Raw genomic sequence first — 25,402 nt, 5'->3', positions numbered from 1 at the left:
GCCGTGTTTTCTGAGGCCATTAGAAGAGGCATGATTAGGACATGACTGAAAGCAATTAACTTGCTTCTCACTGGTCTGCTGATCAAGTTGCAACTGGAAAGAAGTTTCCACGTGGAGGAGGGGGCGGGGAACCAACCAACCAGTGGCTTTTTTTTTTTTTTAACCATTTCCCGCAGGGTGCTGAGGGTGAGCTCAGGGTTGGCAGATGCCTAGGGGATGCCATCAGCAGCCCCCCCCCCTTCATTAGTCCTGCCCCACCCTTCGTGGAAGCCCATAAAAGCCCAGGGGCTTGCAGCGGCCCAGCTGCCTGGCTTCTCCATCCTTCGCGCACCCACCTCAGAGGCTCCTCTCACCCGCCCGTGTCGCCCACCATGTCCCGGCAGTCCACCATCACCTGGCACAGCGGCGGCCGCAGGGCCTTCAGCACCACCTCGGCCAGCACCCCGGTGGCCGGCCGTCCCCGCTTCAGCTCCATCTCGGTGGCTCGACCCGCTGGGAGCAGTGGGGGTCCTGGCAGGATGGGGGGCGCCGGCGCTGCCTTTGGAAGCCGGAGCCTCTACAACCTGGGGGGCACCAAGCGGCTGTCCATCGGGGGGTGCTCTGGCGGCGGCTTCCGAGGTGGCTTTGGCGGCAGGGCTAGCGGTGGGTATGGGGTCAGCAGTGCCTTTTCCCATGCGGGTGGTATTGGAGGAAGCCATGGTGGTCCCGGTTTCCCTGCCTGCCCGTCGGGAGGCATCCAAGAGGTCACCGTCAACCAGAGCCTCCTGACCCCTCTCAACCTGCAAATCGACCCCACCATCCAAAGGGTGCGGACCGAGGAGCGGGAGCAGATCAAGACCCTCAACAACAAGTTCGCCTCCTTCATCGACAAGGTGGGGGCTGGTGCCTGGCGCCTCCAGCTCGGAAGAGACTGCGGCCATTCAGGGTCCCCAGGGGAAAAGCCCCCATCAGAGAGAACCAGCCATGGACAGGGGCATTTCCAGATGGCCCACAGGACCTTGTAGAAATGACCCCCTGGTTCCCGTGTGGGAATCACCATCCGAGAGGAGCACCTCCCCTGTGCCAACTACCCTAGCCTAGAGCAACAGTGTTGAGAAACTGCCCAGGCACCCGATCTCCCCCATCGGGGCTCTGTCTCCCCCACAATGTCTATTCATTGAAACCCCTTGTCTTTGAGCGATTTCCTGGGCTTTCTCACTTAGCGATGGAGCTGGCTGCTGGTCATGGGGTGAAAGTCATCTTTTTCTGTGTCTGGGTCTGACTCTGCCTCGCCAGCTTCTCAAGCGAGGTTCATTCTCTCTGTCCCTCTAGGTGCGCTTCCTGGAGCAGCAGAACAAGGTCCTGGAGACCAAATGGAACCTTCTGCAGGAGCAGGGCTCCAGGACCGTGAGGCAGAGCCTGGAGCCCTTCTTTGACACCTACGTCAATGACCTCCGCAGACAGCTGGATGGCATCACTGCCGAGAGGGGAAGGCTGGACGCAGAGCTGAGGAACATGCAGGAGGTGGTGGAAGACTTCAAAGCCAGGTGAGGGAAAGACAGGCTCCTGGTGACGCAACCAATCCCAAAGCTCCTTTTTCTGAGAACTAAAGTGCAAAAGAATGAATGCCTTAACCGCTAAGCCGTTTCCCAAAGGGGAAAATGTGTGTGTGTGTGGGGGAAGGGTATTACCATGGGATATTTTTATAATCATGGAAGTTGTTAATAAAAAAAAATTGAAAAGGAAAAAAAAAGAATGATTGCCAGCTCAGCGAGGAGCACTGGAACATGCAGCCATGGCCCAGGAGGCAAAAATAGCAAGGGACCTTTATTCAGCATCGTTATTAATGGAGAGCCCGTTCTTACCTGTGTGCATGCCTGCAGAGGGAAGCCGACCTCATCCTCTAACAGAACACTGCAGATCATTCTGCAGGAAGCATTACTTCGCCTTTAGGGCACTGGCTGCACTGGACACAAGTTCAGTGAGTGAGGTGGCCTGCATTTCCAAGAAGGCATGGGCTCAGGAGTAAAGAGCAGTGGGAAGAAAAGGGGCATTCAAGAAGGCAGTCTGATTTCCCTCAGGAAGCACATATTGGCTTGTTCATCATTTGGACTGCTGTGGAGGAAGTAGTAGGGGACAGCAATGTCCTCTTAGCTGGCTTGAGCTCCACCTAACTACAAAAGAAGCCTGTTCAGTGGGCCCCCTGTGGCCCAGGGAGAATATGTCAAAAGGAGCTTGCCCCGCAGATTCAGGAGACACGTTGGGCACCATATATTTTTGACGATTAGGACTGTGCACCTATAAAGAGATGGAATTCCCCAAGGGCATAGTTCTATTCCCATAAGTCCATACTCATCTTCTAGCCTTATAAAAAGAAACTTAAAAACCAGCAGAAGAAATGATCTGTCTTTTATAGAGGATGAAATAGAGGTGATGTGAATCACCCCGAGTCATGCACAGGTCAGTGGAATCACTGGAACGGCCTTGAGGTCTCTTAATTCTTGCTCCAGCAGTTGGAGAAGAGTTAAGAGGAAGCCTTGCTCAATAGTACGCCCCCTCGCTCCCCTCTTTACAGGTATGAAGAGGAAATTAACAAGCGCGCAGCTGCAGAGAATGAGTTTGTGGCCCTGAAGAAGGCAAGTAGGAATGTCTCTCAAAAGAGATCCATCCCTGAGCTGACCGTCGCAGCACCAGGAGGAGGTGGAAATGGGAGGGCTATGCGTTTGAAACCAGACTGGGCTGCATAGGAAAACCCTGTCTCAGATAAACAGGGCACTGGTATAGCTCCATGGTGGAGCTCTCCCAGCACGTGCAAGGTCGGTTTGGTCTCCAGCAGCGAGAAGGAGGGAGTGGGGAAGAAGAAAGAGAGGAAGAAGGAGAAGAAAAGGCTCCACACTGAATTTTAGAATGGGGGCTGGTCTGACTCTGGGCTAACCAAGAACTATCACATCGATGCCAAGACTGTGTGGAGCGCTCAGACCTTTCAGAATGCCCCCCTGTGTTGAGGTTCTGCACTGCCATTACTTGGGTTAGCTCAGACAGCACAAGAAGCAGTCTCAGAGATCTCCCATCACCAGTCCCCAGACCCAGAGTTCTCTAAAATCCAGGCTGAATTGGGCCCAGCTTGTTTTGACTTCCTCTTCAGAGTTGGGGATCTCAGGGAAGCCTCCTGGGTTGTCTTTCCAGGACGTGGATGGAGCCTACATGAACAAGGTGGAGCTGGAAGCCAAAGTTGACTCCATGACTGACCAGATCAGCTTCCATCGGATGATCTTTGAGGCAGTAAGAGTCTGCAAGCATTCTTACTGCCCGGGTACCAGAACCTAGAAAGTAGAGGATGCTGCAGTGTTAGTCACTTAGCGTGTTGACCCAGCCTCTTGCCCCAGGCACCCCAAGCTGGGGCCTGGAGGAGGAAGAGGCCCAGAGAGAACAGAAGGGGACTTTAGCACGTAAAACTACCTCAACCCTGAGGCTTGTTTTCCCAGCACACATCATGGCAGGAGAAGCCTAGCAAGGCAGGATTACTGATTCCCAAAGCCTAGGGATGAAGTCGTAAAAGTTCAGAGGCCAACTGTGCCCCCACCAACTTGCTGGCCAAATGGCTTCTTGCCTTCTGAAGATAGCTCATCTTGTGCCTTACTCTATAGGTCTGTGGAAAAGGAGATAGAGGAAGGAAGTGATGAAGTCACATTGTTATGGGGAGGGCATGGTTCTAAGCATCATCCAGAGATAGGATGGGATCCCCTATATGTCTGGGAGCGCCCAGGAGACAGCTGGAAGGATCGCTAAGAGGGATACCAGAGAAAGGATTCTTAACCTAGGTGGTTAGTCACCTTGGAGATTCAAGATCCCTTCATCTTGCTCCCGGCTGACACTGAGTTGATGTCCTGTAGGAGCTGTCCCAGATGCAAAACCAGGTCAGTGACACCTCTGTGGTCCTGTCCATGGACAACAACCGCAGCCTGGACCTGGACAGCATCATCGCCGAGGTCAAGGCGCAGTATGAGGACATTGCCAACCGCAGCAGGGCGGAGGCGGAGTCCTGGTACCAGACCAAGGTGAGGTGGGCGTCTTCACGATAGGCCCGGAGTCGGTGTTCTCTGACACTCCACTCGCTTCCTTGCTTCTCTCGGGAAATGGCAGCACTTTCTTTCTTTCTTAAAACTTAGCAAAAGTAGCATTGATAGCGGGAAAATCTAGTTGAAATACTCAGGGAAACCTAACCATACATCTGTATGTTGCCTGAGCAATGCTAGGTGCTCAGAAGGGCCTTCATTGTCCCCACATCTCTCGTGATTGGAGGAGACTTGGAAAAACTCCAGATCACCAAGATGTAGTCATCAGGCAGGTCCTAAAGGGATGATTAATTCCATACATACGCTCTGACAGGAATGGCTTCAGGCTGTAAATAGCTAAATTGCAAACAGAGAATTCAGTCTGGAAAGCCATGAAATGGAGGGGGCGAGCACAGATGGTAAAAGGACAGCATTAACAACAACAAGAGTTTAGAGTTCAGGGAGATTCAAGTCTTCCATCCAATAGGGAAGCAGTGAAAGACAAAAGAGTGGAAAAGATTAGGAAAATAGTTACGTTTGAGCAAGCAGCCGGAGCACACACACACGTCTAGAAGAAGGAGGTGGAGATGACCATAGAGCACTGTCTGAAGGCTCAGATGGCCAGGAGTTTTAACCTGTAAGGATGCAATAGACCTGTGTGGTCAGCTCCCTGCCAACCCCAGGCCCTGTACACAGGCAACTGCTTGCTCACCTAACTCTGATTCCCACCCCTTTGTACTGCTGTAGTACTTTCTGGTTAGAAGTGTGGTAGGAAAGGAGGAGGTGGGGCTGGAGAGATGGTTTAGTGGTGAAGGCACTTGCCTGTGAAGACTAAGGACCCAAGTTTGATTCCCCGGTACCTACATAAGCCAGATGCACAAGGTAGCTCATGCATCTGAATAACGTGGCTAGAAGCCCTGGGGAGCCCACTCTTATTCTCTCTCATGAATAAATAAATAAATATTTTTTAATTTAATGGAAAAACTAGAAAAGAAGGAGGTGGCATGGGTCCACAGTGCAGCTCATTGACAGTGATCAGAGGCAGAGTGCACTTAAGCCCGCGAGGAAGTGGTTGAAATCGTCAGCAGACAACTCTCTGCGCTGTTGGGCTGTTGCCTCTTTGGGTCATGAGTATCCAGAGGCAGAGGAAGCTAAGCTGTCCACCACTTTCCGAACTGGACAGATGTTGACTCAGGCAGGAGCTCTCCCAATGGAGAAGGCGGTTTCCACGCCCGTCTGCTGGAGGAGGCAAGGCATAACTGCCCCTCCTGAGTGAGCGTGCGCTGGGCCCACACCTTCATGCCGAGAGCCACCGAGACTAGGGACTCCATCACATCAGAACTGGGTGGGTGTAGCCTCTGCCCCATGCAGCACGGTTTCCCTACCTCTACTCCCTGATTCTGTGTTGGTGTCTGCAGGGCTGCTAAAATTCATGGACACAGTCAGTCTGGGTGCGTGTTCAAAGCCTAGGAACCTTCCGGTGACAGTGACTGAGCTACTTCCTTGCTCCTAGAACTCACCACCACCACACTTCTGCCCTGGGGTCATCTCACAGGCTCTTTCCTCCATGTGGAATGTTCTCTCCCCAAGATGGCTACCTCCAGCCCTCTTTCCCATCCTTCAGACCACAGTCTGAGCAGATTTCCTTGCCCCATCTCCCCGCTTCCAAATCTCAGCCATGTTCCTTTGTAGCCTCTCAAGGGCCTTGTTCATTTCCTCCATGGCACTGACATCTCTTTGGAATATAAAATTGAAAAGATACCGGTTTGCTTAGCGTCTGTCTCCTCAGAAGCAGCTTGGGACGCAGAGGTCTATTTATGCTCCTGGGTCCCGCAAGCATCTCAAGAAATACCATGTGAAATGAATGAGGGAAGGAGAGTGAGACCAGTGAATGCGTGTCCTGCTCATGGTGCACAGGAATGGGACTAGCTGACTGTGTCTGCTCTGGTCCCATCAGTACGAAGAGCTCCAGGTCACTGCAGGCCGGCATGGCGATGACCTCCGTAATACCAAGCAAGAAATCTCGGAGATGAACCGTATGATCCAGAGACTGAGGTCCGAGATCGACAACGTCAAGAAGCAGGTAGAGCTCTGGCCGCGAGCTCCAGAGCATCCGTTTCTTCTGGGTCATCCTGCCATCTCCGAGGACTGCTAATCCACGGATCCTCACTGCCCAGAGCTGTCCGCAGGGCTCTTGATGTTCGCTTCTCTTTCCAGTGTACCAGTCTGCAAACGGCTATCGCTGACGCTGAGCAGCGTGGGGAACTGGCCCTCAAGGATGCACGGGCCAAGCTGGTGGACCTGGAGGAGGCCCTGCAGAAGGCCAAGCAGGACATGGCCCGGCTGCTGCGTGAGTACCAGGAGCTGATGAACGTCAAGCTGGCCCTGGACATGGAGATCGCCACCTACAGGAAGCTGCTGGAGGGCGAGGAGTGCAGGTAAAGGCAGGGCGCACCAGTCTTGTCGCAAAGCAAGTGAAGTCGCCCCAGCTACCCAGACAGTCCTAGGGGCTGAGGATGCTGTGGCCCCCTTCTCTACTAGAAAAGAGTGAAATGCAGGTGGGATTGGGCTGTGACAATATAGGTATAATTTTTCTCCCAGGTTTCTAACTCATCTGAAATATAAGTACACTTGGCGCCCGCCCCATAGACATCTAAGAGCTGAGGAACTAGCTCTAAGCAATCACGTTCTGCCAAAGGGTCATATGGCACATGTAAGAATGTGGTATGAAAAGGCTTGAACTTACAGACCCTCCACTCACTAGGTAACATTGGGAAAGTTGGTTCCCTCCTCTCGTCCTTTGGCAGGATGAAGGGACCATTGGACAATTAGGTGAAAGCTCACGGGAACGTGGTGTTCTGCTTGATGCCAGGGCAAGTCATTAACCTTCCCAAGACTCAGGGTTCCCACCAGTGAAATGGAATGATGGTCCTGGCCTGGCGTATAGGTTAAAGAGGACTGTGCATGGAGCTGTCAAGGCAATGCATGGTGTGCAAGCAGAGTTCAGACATGCCAGCTCTCCTTCAGCTCAGTGGCAAAGACACCGGCCTTGGACTCAAGTGAAGATGGCTTCAAGCCCAGCTTTGTGACATAGCAAGTTAATGAGCCTCTCTGGGCTTCAGTTTCCCCACCGTAAAACTGAGATAATAATACCGACCTAATAGGATTGTTGAGAGAAGTAAGTGGTGTGACATAGGTCCTCAGTAAATGCTAGTTCTATGTATGTGTCTAGGAACGGATGCCAGTTGCTAGGACAATAATGGACTGCTTGTTGCTATCATTGCTTTTATGACTCATATGATTCTCCACAGCACAACCTCAGTGCATGAGAAGAGTCCCTTGTTGAGAGAGAAGTTTTGTTATAGGAAACGTCCTGCCTTTCCACTGTTAGCAGTGTAATAAACCAAGGCGGTGTTTCTGAGATGATGTGTTTTCCTCCTGTGATCCTCAAACTCCCCATTACTCCATTCATTAGATTGTTGCCATTTTTAGAATTTCAACCTGCACTTCCTCTGCAATTGAAATAACACAAGGGTTTTCAATGCCCTTTTATAAAACAGTTGCCAAAAATGTCTTTGCAAATGCCTGCAAGATATTGGCCACAAGAGTGACCTTCCTTCTCTTAATCCCAATCAGGCTGAGCGGAGAGGGAGTTGCTCCAGTGAACATCTGTGAGTATGACACCCTTCCTGTGTCACTTGGGAGCGCATGTGTGTGGGGGAGAAGAAACAGACATGAGGCTTTAGAACAAGGGCATCCAACATTTGGCATCTTTGGACCACATTGGGAATGTCACAGGCAGGGTCCATTTTGAGTAGCATCGAGGTCTTAAGTCTGTTGGAAAGAATCCATGTTCGGCAAGAAAGAGTTTTGTTGTTGTTTTGAGATGGATCTCATGTAGCCCAGGCAGGCCTCAAATCCTCATCTACCTCTGCTTCCCAAGTTCTAGAAGAGACTTGAAGTTCACTATTCTTACCTCTTTGGGTATAACAGTGCCGCAGTACAGACCAGGTGATGGGAGGCTTGCCATAATTGTCCTGCATGGATTTAAAAAGCCCCAGCCAATGCTGGGCGTGGTGGCACATGCCTTTAATCCCAGCATTCAAGAGGCAGAGGTAGGAGGATCACTCTGAGTTATTGGCCATCCTGAGACTACATAGTTAATTCCAGGTCAGCCTGAGCCAGAGTGAGACCCTACCAAGAAAAAAAAAAAAAATCCCCAGGCATAATTCCCATCTCCATGATCCTGTACAGTCTCTCTGAGACTATGAATCTAACTTAGAGGAGACCACAGAAAGGAGCAATGGATGCAGACAGGAGTTCTGGAAATACAAGGTCTTCTTGGATGTTTGGAGTGAGCCTTCATGACAGGCACTAGGACAAGGCCAGTGGGATGGCCCCACCTCCTGAGAACAGTTTGCCAAGAGACTGCTGCTTGGCTCAGCTCTGCGGAGCATAGCTTCAGATACATGTCAGAACTCTTCAGGGCAGCCAGGCTGTATGGAACATGATAGTCACTTTATCTGTTCCAAAGCCCTGGTGACCTGTGTTATGCCTGAAAGAGTGGGCATCGCTCACAAAGTTCGGTGTTGACATTGTAGACCAGCATGAGTGACTGCAACTCACATCCTACAAGTGAGTTTGCATTTTTTTTTTTTATTTTGGTTTTTTCAAGGTAGGGTCTCACTCTAGCCCAGGCTGACCTAGAATTCACTATGTCATCTCAGGTGGCCTGGAACTCACTGTGATTCTCCTACCTCCACCTCTTGAGTGCTGGGATTAAAGGTGTATTCCAGCATGCCTGGCTTGAGTTTGCATTTCTTGATGAAGGATTTATAAAAGCCACATACAAAAAGGACTTATGGAGCTGGAGAGATGGCTTAGCGGTTAAGCACTTGCCTGTGAAGCCTAAGGACCCCGGTTCGAGGCTTGATTCCCCAGGACCCATGTTAGCCAGATGCACAGGGGGCGTACATATCTGGGGTTCGTTTGCAATGGCTGGAGGCCCTGGCACACCCATTCTCTCTCTCTCTCTCTCTATCTATCTATCTATCTATCTATCTTTCTCCCTTCTCTGTCTCTCTCTGCCACTCTCAAATAAATAAATAAAAATACTAAAAAAAATTTTTTAAGGATGTATATGAGCCAGTAGCTGCAGATGGCAGAGCTCTCTGAAATATCCTTTCTTTCCTAGTGTCTTCTGTCAAGTGATCTATAGACCTGTAAAGCTAACTTTGGGGGCCCGAGGCATACCTTAAGGTTACCTTTCTCTTGGATGCATCTAGAGGACTGTGTTGATTTCCTTCAGCTATTGCAATACAGTGCCACAAACTTAGATGCTTGTCTCCTGGTTCTGGAGGCTACGGGTCCAGTCAACGTGTCAGCAGGGTCCAGCTCCCTCTGAACCCCTTCCCCTGTCTCCTAGCTTCCGGCAGTGGTCACCGGTCCTTGGTCTAGGCTTGCAGCTGCCTCCCTTCAGTGTGTGTCCCTGTGACATGTGACCTTGCTTCTGGGTCTTTCACAAGGACACCTTCCCTCTTTCTCTCAGATCCTGTTTCCAAAAAGTGGAATTTCCTAGGTACTTGGGGTACTTGGGGTCAGGGGGTCAAGGCGGCACTTGGGAGACTACAACTCACCCTATGGCAGAGGCCAGCTTCTAGCTCAGTTATCTTTGTGCTGAGCCCACAGTCAGGTACTGATTATAGAGTGTTTATGGTGCTGTTTAAATTAGTAGGACAGGTTACTGGGAGAAAAAAAGAGGCAGAGTTGACTGGCCAATGGATTCATCTTTGTTGTATCCAGAATATTCCAGCAGCCGTCTGGGATTAGAATATCAATGTTGGAGGACACCAAGGAAAGAGCATACCTTCTGGGCTTCCAGAAGGAAGAAGATTCCAGAGCCAGGCTCAAGAGAGGAGACAGGCTCAGACGGAGCCGCGTGGAGACAGTGGCAGGGTCATGGGGAATCAGAAATGCCAGAGCTAGAGGAGAAGGGCAGAATTTCACTAAGCAGGGAGGGAGGAGAGAGGCCAGCAACCACCTATGAGGCCACCCCTCCCACCCCGAGGACTGCAGGGACAGCCCGTGCTTTCTCCCCCGCCAGTGACTGTGACGCTGTCCCCTCTCTCCCACAGCTGTGGTTACCTCCACTGTTTCCAGTGGCTATGGCGGTGGCAGCAGCATTGGAGGTGGAAGCCTGGGTCTTGGTGGGGGCAGCAGCTACTCCTTCACCACCAGCGGTGGGCACAGCCTGGGCACAGGCCTGGGAGGTTCTGGCTTCACCACCAGTAGCAGCCGGGGCCCAGGGGGCAGTGGCTCCAGTGTCAAGTTCCTCTCCACCACATCCTGCAGCAGGAAGAGCTACAAACACTAAGCTGGCCAGCCGCTGGCTTCCCAGCCCCCTGCCTTGAGATCCCTTTGCACTTGCACCTGGATGCCTTGTCCCTTCTGCCATCTCTCCTGCACCAGGACCCTGGGCTGCTGGGCAGCCTGGCACCCTGGTTAAGCCCATTTGTTGGAGGCTCCTGAGCGGTGAGCCCACCCTGTCTTTCCAGGCAGCCCCCGGCTGTTTGTGTTATTCATGCAAACCTGTTCTCTTCTCAAGTTCACACTCAGCGGGGCCTGCTGGGCTGCAAATGTTCCCCATAGCCTCACCCTCCATCCCAGAGGCAGTGATGGGGGCATCTGTCGCCTAGGCCATCTCAATGTTAGGCTGTCCTTGCTTGCCAGCGTCTGGCTACTTATAAGTTGCCAGCTGGAGTGAATACTTCTCTGTGCCCTCCCCGGAATGTGTCTATTAAAAGCATGTGTAATGTGTATGGCATTGCCTCTCTGTGTGCCACAGTCATGAGCCCAAAGCAGTTCTCCCCTGCTCCATCCAAACAGTGACTGGGGTGGCGTCAGCTCTTGCCCTCTCCCTGGAGCTGAGAGGGGCATGGGGGGAGCGCTGCCCGCCTCGCCCCCTCCAGCATCACCTGCTCCCACGACTCCTTGGGTCACTTTGTTTTGGAAACACCAACCTCAGGGCAGAAGCCCTGCCCATCCTCCTCCTCAAGACGTCATACAGGGCGATGCCACCCTCGCCCCAAACTAGCCTATGTTCTCAGACATCGCTGACCTGGGGCGGGTGGCTCCAGCCTCCACCAGCAAAGGGCCTGATTGTTTCCCTGACAACTTCCAACTTGCAAACCTGAGGAGAGAAATAACAGGCCAGGAGAGGAGTTAAAAGTCAGCCCCGGGGCCAGGTTGAGGAGCCAGTGAGCTCGTTAATGGTGGCTGGAATTGCAGGCGGCAGGGAGACACCCAGGAAGCACCCACATTCCTGAGTTTATGAGTCTCCTGGACCCCTCCCATTAGGCCTGGGCTGAGGTGTGCTCGGACTGAGTGGGCTCAGCACTCAGGAACCATTGTGGAAACGATGGGAACTGTGGACAGGGTTATGGGAATTCCTTATGCTGGGGCAGGAGCAGGGAAGGGAAAGACCATGAGTTAGTTAGAAGAGAGATTCATGTAAAAAAAAAAAAGTTGGGGGCTACAGGGATGGCTTAGTGGTTAAGGTGCTGCCCTGCAAAGTCAGAGGACCCAGGTTCAACTCCCCAGGACCCATGTTAGCCAAATGCACAAAGGGGTGCACGCATCTGGAGTTTGTTTGCAGTGGCTGGCACACCCATTCTCTCTCTTGCTCTCTTCCTTTCTCTCCAATTCTAATAAATAACTAAAAATATTTTTAAAAAATTTAAAAAGGGGCCCCCGCCGAGGATTGCAAGACAGAAAGAAATGACCCTGAGAGAAAATCACTGAATGTTCTGGTTTCCAGGAAGGGCTGACTAAGGTCATGGAGGACAGCAATGGAGAGACAGGAATGGGAGTGATGGCAAGGCTGTTGCTTCCCTAAGACAGGAATCCTCTCTGGTCATCTAAAGGTGTGACTTTGACAACTGTATGGAGCATGATGATTGCAGACATGTCACCCTGAGTTCTAACACTGGCCTGACATTTACCAGCCATATGATCTTCGCCAGGTTACCTGGCCACTCTGCTCTCCAATCGCTTTGCATGCATGCCAGGAACAAAACTGGCCATTGCTGAAGTGAGGGGAAGGGTAGCTCTCCATGGTATCTGCTCAAAAAGCACTGGCAATTGCTCCTCTTATTATCTTCCCACCCTCACAAAGTTGCAAGAATGAAAATCTAAAAAAATACTTGTGGCAGACCTGACATGTGATATGCATACAAACAATCCTCAATAAGTGGGTTTTTTTTTTTTAAAGGAAAAGAAAAAAGTGACTAGGATTGAACAGGCAAAGGCAGTTGCTTGGATCCAGAGGCCAGGAGAGGAGACTCGAGGAGACAGGGGCACGCAGCAGTGCGGGGTGGTGCGGGGGCAGCGTCTGCAGCCCGCACCTGGGAACCTGGGTTAACAGGGGGCTCGGAAACCAGCTTTCCCTTGGGCTGGACTCCCCAGGTCTGGTCCTGCCCAGGGCAGGGTGTTCCCCATGATGATTAGCAGCTAGGAAGATGGGCTGTGGCCAGACATGCCATCGAGATGAACTCAACAGAGTGGTCTTTGATCTCCTGGGGCCAAGCCCAGTTCCTGAAAGGAATAAAAGTCCAGGAGGGTCCCGGAGAGCTAGACTTTGAGCACTCTCCACTCCTTTGACATTTCCGCTCTTCTGCTCTACTGTCCGGCACCAGCTCCCACCATGACCCAGCGATCTTCTGTGACCATCAAGTCCGGGGGCACAAGGAACTTCAGCGCGGCCTCGGCCAGCCTCCTCCCAGCCTGCCGGCCTGGCTTCAGCTCTTTCTCAGTGTCCCAGAGTGGGAAGAGTTTGGGTGGTGGTTTTGGAACCAGAAGCCTCCATAGCTTCGGGGGTAGCAAGAGAATCTCTGGCTACCGTTCTAGCCGGGCCAGTTTTGGAGGTGCCGCCTGTGGGCTGGGTATTGGCAGCATGGGGTACAGAGTTGGGGGTGCCTTCGGTGGGTATGGATTTGGGGGTGGGATGGCGCCTGGAGCTGGGGGCATCCATGAAGTCACCGTCAACCAGAGCTTGCTGACCCCCCTGCACCTGGAAATTGACCCTTCTCTCCAGCGGGTGCGCAAGGAAGAGAGAGAGCAGATCAAGACCCTCAACAACAAGTTCGCCTCCTTTATTGACAAGGTAAGGGGTAGCTGGGGTGCCACCAGGAAAAGCAGCTGTTGTTAAGCTCTTTGGTTTCTGGGCTTTTCATGCGATTAGCTGTGTGCCTTCCCAAGAGCTGTGCATCTGATGGCAGGGCAGGAGCGCAACATCTCCAGACCCCAGAGCACCCTGACCCACAATAAAGACAGCGTTCCTTTCAGCGTTCCAGTGATCACGGCCTTGGCCAGACAGCACAAGGGAGGGGTTCAGTTTTGAGGAAAGTAGATGGAGGAGCAATGGTACCAAGTTCAAGAAAACGGGCTGGGTCCCTGACTCTTGCCTAGTTAGCACTAATGTCCTCCTGAGGCAGGGGCCTTTCCCTGGAGAGAGGGTACACCTAGAAAGCTCAGTGGGCAGTGAAGGGGCGCTCCGAGCCTTCAGCGAGTTTCCTTTGGTGATAGGAAATGAGTGTGTTCTGCTTCAGTCCAACCTACTGCATGACTGGTATCTTTAGGGTCTTTGGTATGGCAGAGAGCCCCACAGGACACAGCTCCGACAGGCAACTCAGTTGGACATTATTGGCTGGGAAGAGCAAAGAACTACTTAGACTTCATTCCTGGCACGTGAAAGGAGTACTACCCCAAGAGGCAGCCAGCTCGAGCTCCAATTTGAGCTCTTGCTGCTGGGAGAGTTAGCTTTCCTCTCAGGTCCCAGTTGGGCTGAGCAGATGACGGCTGGGGTTCCTGTGCAATGACCAATGCCTCATCTTGGGCAGCAGATCATTGCAAGAGTAGACATAATCAAAGACATCTTGGAGGCACCTGTTCTTGAATTTGTCCCCATGTCACCCTACCTGGCCTGGGTTATACCAACCGAAGTGTGGATCCCAGGAGCTGAGAAGGGCTTAGTTTTACCCTGGTTCTTCTGGAGGGGATGTAGGGCGTGACGGGATGGCACCAGAGAGGGACTTGGAGCCTGGGCATTCTTCCCCCAGCAGTGGGAGAGAGAAGAATGCATTTGCTAATGACCCCTGTGGAGATATTACCATCTCGGAAGTCGTGCCGACACTGCCACTCATTTATTCCCAGAGTGGCATTCCAGTTCCATTTTGTTGAAGTGGGGGGGTGGGGGTGGATTTAGGCATATTTCCCAGAATGAGGAAGAGATGGGATTAAATCAAGAAACCCAAAGGAGCAGCCCAAGATCACAAGGGACTGGAAGGAGCAGAGAGAGGAAGGGGATTGTTCTAGGCCACACGACTTAGTAAGAGACATGGCCGGCATTGTACTCAGGTCATGTCAACAGAAGTCCACAGTGAGCCATGCATGCTTTTCTGGAGTATGCAGGAAACTGAGTGCAGATTCGACATCCTCACAAACCTAGCCAGAAAGAACAGGCACAGATGAATTCCCTGCCATAATGTTCCTACTTATTTAATAGGAAATAGCGGGGCTTCTGTTAGGTATGCTTTTCCTAAGTCCCCACGTGATGACATGGTCAATAGAGCCAGACGGCTTCCAGCCTCTCCGGCCCTCCCCATTTTTTCCAAACCCAACCCTCTGCCCATCTCCCAAGCCTACTGCAATCCACAGCCCAGCCCCTATACTATGTGGGGTCCCACCTCCCAGAACATCTGGGGGACTACAACAAGGAAGCCGCCATGGTTTCCACCTCTGTCTGGCGCAGGTACGGTTCCTAGAGCAGCAGAACAAAGTGCTGGAGACCAAATGGAGCCTCCTGCAAGAATACAAAACCACCCGGACCAACCTCGAGCCCATGTTTGAAGCCTACATCACCAACCTGAGGCGGCAGCTGGACTGCCTGGGAGGAGAGCGGGGCAGGCTGGAGACAGAGCTGAAGAGCATGCAGGATGTGGTGGAGGACTTCAAAAACAAGTGAGTGAGCTCTCAGCCACTCCGGCTCCGAGCTGTGCTGCGGGGATCTGTGCAGACCTGAGCGGTCTCTGGGGAGGCTGGGAATGGGAAACAGGCTCTGACTTCCATAACTGTCCTATCCCATTGGACACATACTTGGGGCATGGGCTGGAATCCAATAACATAAAGGTAGAAAGAGATCCCAGGGGCCCTGTGGGCCAAAATGTTGCATCTTTGGCAAGCAGGGGCTGGAGTTACACCTGATATTGACTGCCATGGTCCCAAAGAGCTGGACATACTGCATATCCTTTAACCTCCACAGAACCCTCCCTCATTCCTCCTGTAGCATCTTCTTCTTTATTTTTATTTATTTATTTGACAGAGAAAAAGGGAGAGAGACAGAGAGTGAGAGAATGGGCGCTCCAAGGCCTCCAGCCACTGCAAACGAATTCCAGACGCGTGCGCCCCCTTGTGCATGTGGCTAACGTGGGTCCTGGGGAATCAAACCTGGGTCCTTTGGCTTTACAGGCAAACACCTTAACCGCTAAGCCATCCCTCCAGGCCTTGTGGCATCTTCTTATACGACTGCCTAGGACAAGGTTCAGCATGGCTGAAAACATTGAGGGACAAGGCGGGGGATTCAAGGTGCAGGAGCCAGGCTAGAACAGGGGCTACCAGCCAAGAAGGAAGAGGAACGGGAGAGGAGAAGGGGGGAAGGGGGGCAGGCGGGGACTGCAGTGTGCTCCTTCAGAGGACCCAGGCTGCGAGAGAAGATGCCACAGGAAGAATGAACGCTGGTTCCACTGTGCTGGTGCTTTCAACTTGAGTTTTCTGCGGATTAAAGTGGGGGTGTTTTTGATTTGGGATTTGGGGGCATCTAGGCACAAGGAGAGCTGCACTATATAGGCTATTTTCCAAGTTGTGCCCTCCCACAATTCCGACCTCCCTCCCAGGCCTCCCTGCACACCAACGGCCCCCCTTCTCTCTCCACCCTGCCCACAGGTATGAAGAGGAGATCCACAAGCGCACAGCGGCCGAGAACGAGTTCGTGGTGCTCAAGAAGGTGAAGGGCTCCCCCTGACTACCAACCCCTGGGGCGCAGTGCTTCCGCCACGGACGCGGGTCCTTTCCGTGCCGCCTTACTGAGCTTGTGCGACAAATGCTAGAAAGGAGCTCCACCTGGAAACTAAGGAAACTGAGGCCCGGGGGAGGTTTGCTTTGTTTTCTAGGGGTTACCTAGGCAGTTAGAAGCAGGTCAAAAATCCAGGACTCCCAAATCTGAGCTGTGGCTCAGGGTACCAGCCCTCCCCATCATCAAGGAGTCCAGTGCGCAACAGGGGAAGCCAAGCCGGCCTTGCCCTGAGCTTAGGATCCCGGACACTGAGGAAGGCTCTAGGGAGGGTCCTTGCAGGGATCAGGTCACAGAGTTGGGACATCCCGGCCCGAGGGATGGCAGAGGGAGGAAGAACAACTTGGGGAGCAGCAGCCTGGGAGACCGCACAGAGATGTGAGGACGGGTAACTATGTAGGATTGGGGGAGAGAGCCTTAGAGCACTCAGAGGCAGTAGGAGCCCCCAGAGTCCAGGATGGGGTCTTCTCATTGTGAGAGGTGACATAGGAGCCCCTTCCACGTAGTACCAACTGATGAGCAAGTGGGCATCTCTGAAGGCCCATTGACCTCCCCACTCCACAGCATGGGTCGCAGTCATGCCCTCTCACAGGAGCTAAAGCTGTCCCACTAGCTCAGGAGCTGACTGCCCAGAGCCATGGCTAACCCAAGGAGGATAGGCCCCGGATGATGGTCTGTTCTGTTGCCCAGGATGTGGATGCTGCCTACATGAACAAAGTGGAGCTGGAGGCCAAGATGGATGCCTTGATGGATGAGATCAACTTCCTAAGAGCCTTCTATGAGGCGGTGAGAGGCCCCTGCTCCCAGTCAGGAAGGCTGGGCGCTCCAGCTGGGCATAGAGGTTGCTGGCTCCTTCTGTAGCCTTCTTCCTGCTCCTTATTACATCTGCAAGATGTTGTTCATGGGGCAGAGGCTGGTGCTCTTGAAAAGGGAGAAAGGGGGCTTCTCCAGAATAGATGACACGTTCTAGAGGTAGAAAACTCAGCCTTGGGCAGACAGAACAACTGATGGTCACTAAATGTACAGGATTTCCTAAAGAACTGTCTCTCAGCCATGTGGCTCACCCAGCCCCGCCCAGCCCAGCCCCACTGCTGGACTTCCAAGCGCTGCAGATTGATGCAATTACACAAACCATTAGCAATCAACCAACCTGCAGGTGCTCCTGGAAGTGTGTAACACGATCCCCACTTCTCCTGAAGACATGATTCTGTAGTGCACCCCTGTACGCAAAATACTCGTCTCCTGGCTGCAGGGACAGCGTTGAACAAACATGACCGGTCCTTTCATTCCTTAGGTCTCAGGCGATAGTTGGAGAGACAGGCAAAAGGGAGAAGACAGAAAACGACTCCATACGGGATCGGTGGGGCAATAAGGAAAAATGCACTATGGAGTAAAGATGGGCAGGCATGGAGGAATTGAGGGCATGAGCCAGGAAGACAGAGTGGGACAGTGTACAGGATCACAAAGGACCCGGGATCTGGTGTGGATAGAGCAGAGGGCAGGTCGGGTTGAGGTGGAGTGGTGGCCTCCAGATGGCGTCGCTGATATGGCCAGCAGAAACGTGCCAAGAAGACCCAGAAGCAGGAGTGGCTGCTCCATGTTCGGTTGGGCACAGCCCACACGCCACAAAGACTCTTTCCTTCCTTTGCCCTGCTTATTCTCTTCTGGTTTCTAATTCTGAACAGGTCCACTGCCCTATAAGCCCAGGCAGTGAGACCCTCCGAGGAGGTCCCGAGCAGGAGACGTTATTTAGGAAAAGCAGCCTGCAGCCCAAGAGCTGCCATGTAACAGCCTGCTGAAGTGGGGGAATGTATGACCTGTCAGGAATAAAGAGGGGGTGATTTGGCTTTGGTGGGTGTCTTGGAATTCTCTGGCAAGCCTTGTTAGCCTGATGGGGACTCAGGAAGTCTGCAGTAGATAGGTACTTTCTAGCTGAGTTCCCAGAACTACTTTGGTGGTTGTGAAAACAGGTCACTGGCAGATTCACTGTGGAGTCACTATCCAAAACCATCTTCTTTTTCTTTTTTCTTTTTTATTTCTTTATTTGAGACAGACAGAGGGAGAGAGAGAGATACAGAGAATGAGAATGGGTATGCCAGGGCCTCTAGCCACTGCAAAGGAACTCCCAATGCATGTGCCACCATGTGCATCTGGCTTACATGGGACCTGGAGAATTGAACCTGGGTCCTTAGGCTTCGCAGGCATACACCTTAACCGCTAAGCCATCTCTCCAGCCCGCTTTTTAAAACAATTTTGAGTGTGTGTAGCATGTGTGGCACTGTGCGTGAGTGGTGTACGCACGTGTGTATGTGTCAGTGCAGTGCCCCATGCGCTTGCCTGTGAAGGCTGGAGGAAAACATGGGGTGTCTCCCTCCATCACTTCCCCACTTGTTTTTCCTTGCAACCGAGTCGCTTACTGACTCTGAGTTTGCTGTTCCCAAGCAAGCAGTTTTCCAGTCTCCACTCCCCACAGGAATAGGGTTACAGATGTGAGTGGTCATACCCCGCTGTTTACATGGGTGCTGGGGATTTGAACTCATGGTTTTGGACCCTCATGCTTGAGCAGGGAGCACACAACCACTGAGCAATCTCTCCAGCCCCTTAAAGCTATCTTCTGTGGGTATTACTGAATCAGCAGAGCGGAGCCTTAGACTTCTCTCTAGGGTCCTTTCTTTTTTTTTTGGTTTTTCGAGGTAGGGTCTCACACTAGCCCAGGCTGACTTGGAATTCGCTATGGAGTCTCAGGGTGGCCTCAAACTCACGGCGATCCTCCTACCTCTGCCTCCCAAGTGCTAGGATTAAGGCATGCACCACCACGCCCGGCTTCTAGGGTCCTTTCTATAGTTCCCAGCTCATTTCCATTTCCCATCCCCGAAGACCATAAAGCAATGCAGTTGGGAACCAGATGGGACCGACAGAGCTGGCCGCTTCTGACTCTGGCTTCTTTGCCGAGGGGAGGTTTCTGCTGAGTGTGAAGGGCTGGGCTTTCTCAGGGTGTGAGGCAGCTGAGCACTGGCAGCCAGCAGGCATGCTTCCTTGGCAACAGCAGTGGCTTCTGGAGAATTCCATCTAGAGTTACCTGTGCCACTGCAGAGCAGCCAGTGGTAAGGAGTCCTGTAAATTCAGTTGTATCCCCGATGTCCTTCTGAACCCTTCCAGAGCCAGCAGCTATCTAAGGAGGATTACCATCTCAAACACACATCTATGCACTCATGCAGACATCTGCACACTTGTACAAGAACACATGCACACACACACGTACGTGCACATGAATGCTCTGCCTCACCTCGCCCCTTTGGCTCCCATCACAGGAGCTGGCTCAGCTTCATGCTCAGATCTCCGAGACGTCCGTGGTGCTGTCCATGGACAACAACCGCAGCCTGGACCTGGACAGCATCATCGCTGAGGTCAAGGCGCAGTACGAGGACATTGCCAACCGCAGCCGGGCAGAGGCAGAGTCTTGGTACCAGACTAAGGTGAGGTGTCAAGGTCAAGTCAACTAGATAGGCATGGGGACCAGAGGTTTCACAAGCAAATAAAGTAAGAGCCTGTCCTCTCTAGGGTCCGAGTCTGGTAGGGTCCAAGAGGTCTGAGTTCGACTAGTCCTCACCTGTGTTTTGAGCACTACTCAAAGACAGCACCATCAAGAGCTAAGGGGGTAGCCAAACACGGGCAGAAGATGGTCAGAAGGCATCTCCTGTGTTCTGTGTCAGAGAAACAGGCACAAGTGGGCAATGTGAGCCATCAATGCCAACAAGAGGAAGATGGGGACGGTGGGATCACGAGGAAGGTTTAGCATCTTTTGGAGGAGAGAGATGGAGCTGGCTTGATCCAAAGCTCCCAGGCAAAGGCTTGACATGGGTGACAGAATGGGATTTCCCAGGAAGCAACCATGCGAGGTGAGATAGGGTGTCGAGACCAACGTGGAGGAAGGAGCTTCATGATCAGAAAGCTCTGTGCCGTGCTGATCTGGAAGGGGTAGCTGCACGGAGTCGGAAGGAGAGGAAAGAGGGGCCAGGCACATCTGTGGGTGGAAATGCGTACACCGGGGAGCGAGAGGGGGACAAAAGAAGATGCAGAGGGATTGGACAGACAGGGGCGATGCCCGGACTGCGCGAGCAGTGCATTGAAAGCCCACAGGGTGATGGGAGCCACAGCCCTCTCCCCTCCAGTCCCAGCGCCCATGGGCTGTGCACATCGCTAACCTGGAGTCTGTTCTCCTTCTGCCCAGTATGAGGAACTGCAGCGGTCCGCTGGGCGTCATGGGGATGACCTCCGAACCACTAAGATGGAGATCTCCGAGCTGAATAGAGCCATGCAGAGGCTCCGTTCAGAGATTGACAACCTGAAGAAGCAGGTTAGGGCTGAATCCCCCCGTCATTTCATCCTTGTCCCTGGCTCAGGGCACATGTGGCTCTGGGCTTAGTTCAGCCCAGGCACAGAGAAGTCTGTCAAGGGCCTCCCAGGAATGTAAACACATTCACCCAGAACCGGTCCTTCTACCTGAAGCCACACACGGCCAAGTCTGCCTTGTTTTATAAACCCGCTGTCCTGAGGGAACCATCTCTCACCTTGGCAAGGTCTTAATTCCCCATAGAGACAGAGAGTAATCATCATCATCATTATTCTTATGGTTTTTCGAGGTAGGGTCTCACTCTAGCTCAGGCTGACCTGAATTCACTATGTAGTCTCAGGGTGGCCTCGAGCTCACGGTGATCCTCCTACCTCTGCCTCCCGAGTGCTGGGATTAAAGGTGTGCGTCACCACGCCTGGCTTAAAGAAGTCTCCCTATTTTTAACCTAACCCACATCTCACTGCGCACTCTGGGAATGGTGTCCCAAACTCCTGTCTCTGCTGGCAGTGCGCCAGCCTCCAGGCCTCCATCGCCGACGCTGAGCAGCGTGGGGAGCTGGCCCTCAAGGATGCCAAGAACAAGCTGGCCGAGCTGGAGGAGGCCCTGCAGAAGGCCAAGCAGGACATGGCCCGGCAGCTGAGGGAGTACCAGGAGCTCATGAATGTCAAGCTGGCCCTGGACATTGAGATTGCCACCTACAGGAAGCTGCTGGAGGGCGAGGAGTGCAGGTAAGCCACTTTCTGCTCCCACCATGGCCCAAACAGATGCCACCAGAGTTATGACAGCATGCTACAGAAGCCACATGAGTCTCCCCAGTGCCAGGCCTCCAGATAGAAAACCTAAGATCAGAAACAGGGTAAAAATACAACTGTTGCCAGGAGTGGTGGAGCACGCCTTTAATCCCAACACTCAGGAGGTGGAGGTAGGAGGATTGCCGTGAGTTTGAGGCCACCCTGAGAATACAGAGTGAATTCCAGGTCAGCCTGGGCTAGAGTGAGATCCTACCTCCAAAATCCAATTTAAAATACACCAACCTCCCTCCCCCCAAAAGAAGCAACTGTACTTTCAGAAGTTCCCTCTAACTTCTGCTGAGTCCAAGCAAGGCCAATGCTGAAGCTGTGAGGAACAGGCTGTGACCACCCGGAAGGCCACAGTCAGGGTCACTGCTACCCAGGCCTATACCAGACACAGCCACCCTCAGGGTCAACTTCAAAGGCTCCACATGCTCTCAGAAGTGGCCTGCACTCAGACTGCCCTTCTCCACCTCCCTGACACAAGTCCCTCCTCCCGTATCGCTCCTTGCTCAGATGCAAGCCCTCCTCCAGGTTTCCCTTGCACAGTTGCATTAGCCTCCTGGAGGTCACGAGGTGAATGTAGTTGTTAACCACCGGGCTCTCTGGAACTTCTCAGCCATAACAAGTCTTCTCTCCCCAACTGCCACAGGCTGACTGGAGAAGGTGTCGGGGCCGTGAACATCTGTGAGTACATGCCTTGGGAAGCTAGGAAGGTGGGAGGCAAGATAGAATCCGCTAGTACCACCAACTGGGATTTGCTAAGTAGAAAATGAACTGGGCATGGATGCCATTAAGCCCCCCAACCAGGAGCTCTGTAGAGACCTCTCTGCTCTTTGTCCCTTCATCCTACTGAGTTCAAGAAAATGGAGATCAGAGAGAGAAGTGATCCTGTGGTTTTCTCTCATCCTGGGATAAGTCCCCCAGATACTGCAGGAGACTTGTCCCCCGCGGAGTGGTCATGATGGGGGCACAGGCCCAATCTAAACCCATGGGGGTTGGGACGACACATGCAGCCAGTGTTCCTGGCTCTCGACTGTTCTGGCAGAAACTGAAGCTGCCATGACTAACGAGAGCCCATGACACAGATAGGAACCGTATGGTGGGCTAAGCAGGTGCACTGAGCGAGTACATCAGTGACTCCCAAGAAGAGACCAGGAGGGGTGATCTCAAAGGGACTCACTCCCCCACCACCTCCAAGTCCCAGCGCTGATGAACAAACAGCCCAGCACTCTAGGTGATAGTACAGGAGGAGCCCTGAGCCCTGGTCATGGAAGTAAGAGCCCGAGTCCCAGGTGGCAAGGATGGGGAGGGAGAAAGGCCAGGAAGCCGGGCGTGGTGGCGCACACCTTTAATCCCAGCACTTGGGAGGCAGAGGTAGGAGGATCGCCGTGAGTTCAAGGCTACCCTGAGATGACAGAGTTAATTCCAGGTCAGCCTGGACCAGAGTGAGACCCTACCTCAAAAAACCAAAAAATAAAAAGAAAGAAAGAAAGAAAGAAAGAAAGAAAGAAAGAAAGAAAGAAAGAAAGAAAGAAAGAAAGGCCAGGAAAGCCTGACACCAGCCAGCAAAAGAATCAGGAGGGCCTCAAGGCAGAAGCAGACTCCAAGGGGAGGTCTGGCAATGGCTCCGGGTGTTTGACAAGGCTGGAAGCGCTGTGCCCTAAGGAACTGAGCTGGTGTCCCAGCAGGTGTTAAAGGGTCACCTCTTAAATGACAAAGCCAAGATTCCAAACCCTGAAGGTGGGGCTCACCTAAGTGACCTTTAGGCCTGTCCTGATGCACTAATCTAGGGGGCTCCCTCTCCAAATCAGAGGCATCGTGTCCCATCCACCATGAGAGCCCGTCCCCCTCCGTAGAAAGGGGGATAACACAGCATGGGAGCATAGGCCCTGGTCTATGACAGGCATGACCTTGGGCATGCGATGACAGTGTCCCCTGGGAGGATCAGCCCGGTCGCAGTTGTGAAAGTGCTTTGAGAGTCTAAAAAGCACCCCCGATGGATGTTTCGCACCGAGGCAGCCAGCCATGACAGCCGTGAGTCAGGCCCACCCTGCCTCCTGCAGCCTCAGGTGCTGGCTTGCTTCTAGAGGAAGGGACTACCTGGAACAAGACTCCACTGTGGAGGGGAGCCAACCTGGGGATGAGCCCAAGGAGGGGCACCCAAAGAAGCCCCTCCACCACCACCCCCAGGTCCCAGGGCTGATGAGCAGCCCAGCAACCTGGCAGTAGAGAAACACACAGAGAAGAGCAGTCACTGACAACCTCCCTTGTCTCTTCTCTCTACAGCTGTGGTGTCTTCGTCGGGGGGCACAGGCTACAGTGGGGGCGGCGGCCTCTGCATGGGAGGGGGCACAGGCTACAGCGGGGGCGGCGGCCTCTGCATGGGAGGGGGCGGCTACAGCGGGGGCAGCCTCAGCTACAGCTCGGCCAGCGGTCGCAGCGTGAGCGGCAGCAGCTCCAGCATGCGCATCGTCTCCAAGACTTCCTCCAGCAAAAAGAGCTACCGGAGTTAAGGCGTTGCCATCCTTGGAGCCACCCGCCACCCCCAGACCTCTCTCTCCCTAGCACCAAACCTATTTCTTAGCTGACACCCATGCCCACAATCCCCAGCAAGAGGCACTCCAACCCGCAAGTGGACTGCAAGTTTCAAGGTCACCTTGTCCATCCCCATGCCTCCAGGCAGGTCCTCAGAGAGACAACCTCACCCATTCCTCATCTCAGATCACTACAGGGTCCATTCTTACCCACACTGACTCAACTGCTCTGAGCCAAGACCTGGGCTAAGACTTTGCCCATAAGCGGTAGGGGTGCATTGGGGGGGGGGTCTTTCTCCATCTTTCTGACCCCTGCAACCATAAGAAATGCTTCCTGCTCAGTCCTTTGTGGAGACCTTGGTGCTCCAAGGAGTGCAGCCAAGTGCAGTCTAGGTAAAAGTGTGTGTGTGTGCGTGTGTGTGTGTCTTGCCTTTTCTCTCCTTTCTTGTCCTTACCTGGGCCCCAGCTAATTTTCCCCTGACAACTTCCACCAGCAGAGCCAATTGCCCTTCATGATAGTGACAACTCTTTTTGGGGGGGGCGGGGGAAGGGTTTATTTTGGCTTACAGACTTGAGGGCAAGCTCCACGATGGCAGGGGAAAATGATGGCTTGAGCAGAGGGTGGACATCACCCCTGGCCAACATAAGGTGGACAATAGCCACAGGAGAGCATGCCAAACACCCAGTATCAACTCTTGATTATTCATAATGGAATGGAATAATTTCATCTAGAACCCTACAATCCTCCATCACCTTTGGCAGCATTAAAGGATAGTTTCTAGTCAAATTTCTTCCAGCCAGTTTCTTTTAAGCTGACATTAAAAAAAAAAAATGATACCCTAAACAGGAATTGCCCCCGTGAAAAGTGGGTATGAGGGGACAGCTCACCCCCCAAATCCCTACAGAAGTCACCCCAGAAGAGAGAGTCCAGTCAGTCTGTTTGAAGAGTCACTCTGTTTGAACCTTCCTCAAAATAATGCCCAGGCTCAAACCTTTTTCTCTTTCCCTTGTCCCAGCCCCACCTCCCTTCTGGAAAGTTCTTTCCTGCTTACCTTGCCCTTTCTACCTGTCGCTCACGCTCACTCCTTTCTCTACTCATCCTCCACCACCTATGTGCCTCTGGTGTCTCGGGCCACCTTCCTCTCCCTCATTGCTCTTCCTTTCCTGTGGCTCCCATCCTTTCCCTGTGAGAACTCACCCCCTGCTTTCCCCTGCTGTTCAGCCTCAGAGGTGTCTGGGCGCTGCGTGAATGAGCTAGAACGAAGCTCCGGAAGCCCACAGGGCGGGACCCGAAACAGCGGGCCTGGAGGAGAGAGGCAGTCCTTGGCTTTGCCTCTTCTCCGCCCCAAGGCAGCAGAGAGTAGTGTGAGAGAACAGGAAAGGGCCTGCACTGAGGTTTGGCTGGAATCTGGCCTTCACGATAGTTTCCCTGTTTAGTCTGAAGAGTTGAAACCTTCAAACACCCACTGTGAGTTAAAGACCAAAATGCACATCCCAAAGGCAAGTAGATAGTCGCTGTTCTGCTGCATGTCAACGGGTTAACCGCTTCAGGGTACAAGCCA

General features: G+C 52.9%; 2 protein-coding genes across 2 annotated transcripts; both read left to right on the top strand.

The window, feature by feature from the left end:
- The first annotated feature begins 371 nt into the window (after positions 1-371).
- On the top strand, positions 372-10,407 carry LOC101616564 (keratin, type II cytoskeletal 75). The gene is made up of 9 exons (XM_004649854.3): positions 372-872; positions 1,312-1,526; positions 2,555-2,615; positions 3,166-3,261; positions 3,873-4,037; positions 5,992-6,117; positions 6,252-6,472; positions 7,671-7,705; positions 10,169-10,407. Exons 1-9 carry the CDS (start codon positions 372-374, stop codon positions 10,405-10,407), a joined length of 1,659 nt encoding a protein of 552 aa, XP_004649911.1.
- A 2,328-nt stretch (positions 10,408-12,735) lies between these two features.
- On the top strand, positions 12,736-24,324 carry LOC101616871 (keratin, type II cytoskeletal 5-like). The gene is made up of 9 exons (XM_004649855.2): positions 12,736-13,194; positions 14,842-15,050; positions 16,032-16,092; positions 16,849-16,944; positions 19,470-19,634; positions 20,390-20,515; positions 21,020-21,240; positions 21,956-21,990; positions 23,593-24,324. The coding sequence occupies exons 1-9, from the start codon at positions 12,736-12,738 to the stop codon at positions 23,817-23,819; spliced, it is 1,599 nt and encodes a 532-aa protein (XP_004649912.1). The 3' UTR covers positions 23,820-24,324.
- Positions 24,325-25,402: the final 1,078 nt, after the last annotated feature.

This window comes from Jaculus jaculus, chromosome 6, assembly GCF_020740685.1.
Source record: "Jaculus jaculus isolate mJacJac1 chromosome 6, mJacJac1.mat.Y.cur, whole genome shotgun sequence".
Taxonomy (NCBI): Eukaryota; Metazoa; Chordata; class Mammalia; order Rodentia; family Dipodidae; genus Jaculus; species Jaculus jaculus.
The sequence above is the reverse complement of the archived record's forward strand: the minus strand, read 5'-3'. Positions and strand labels throughout refer to the sequence as shown.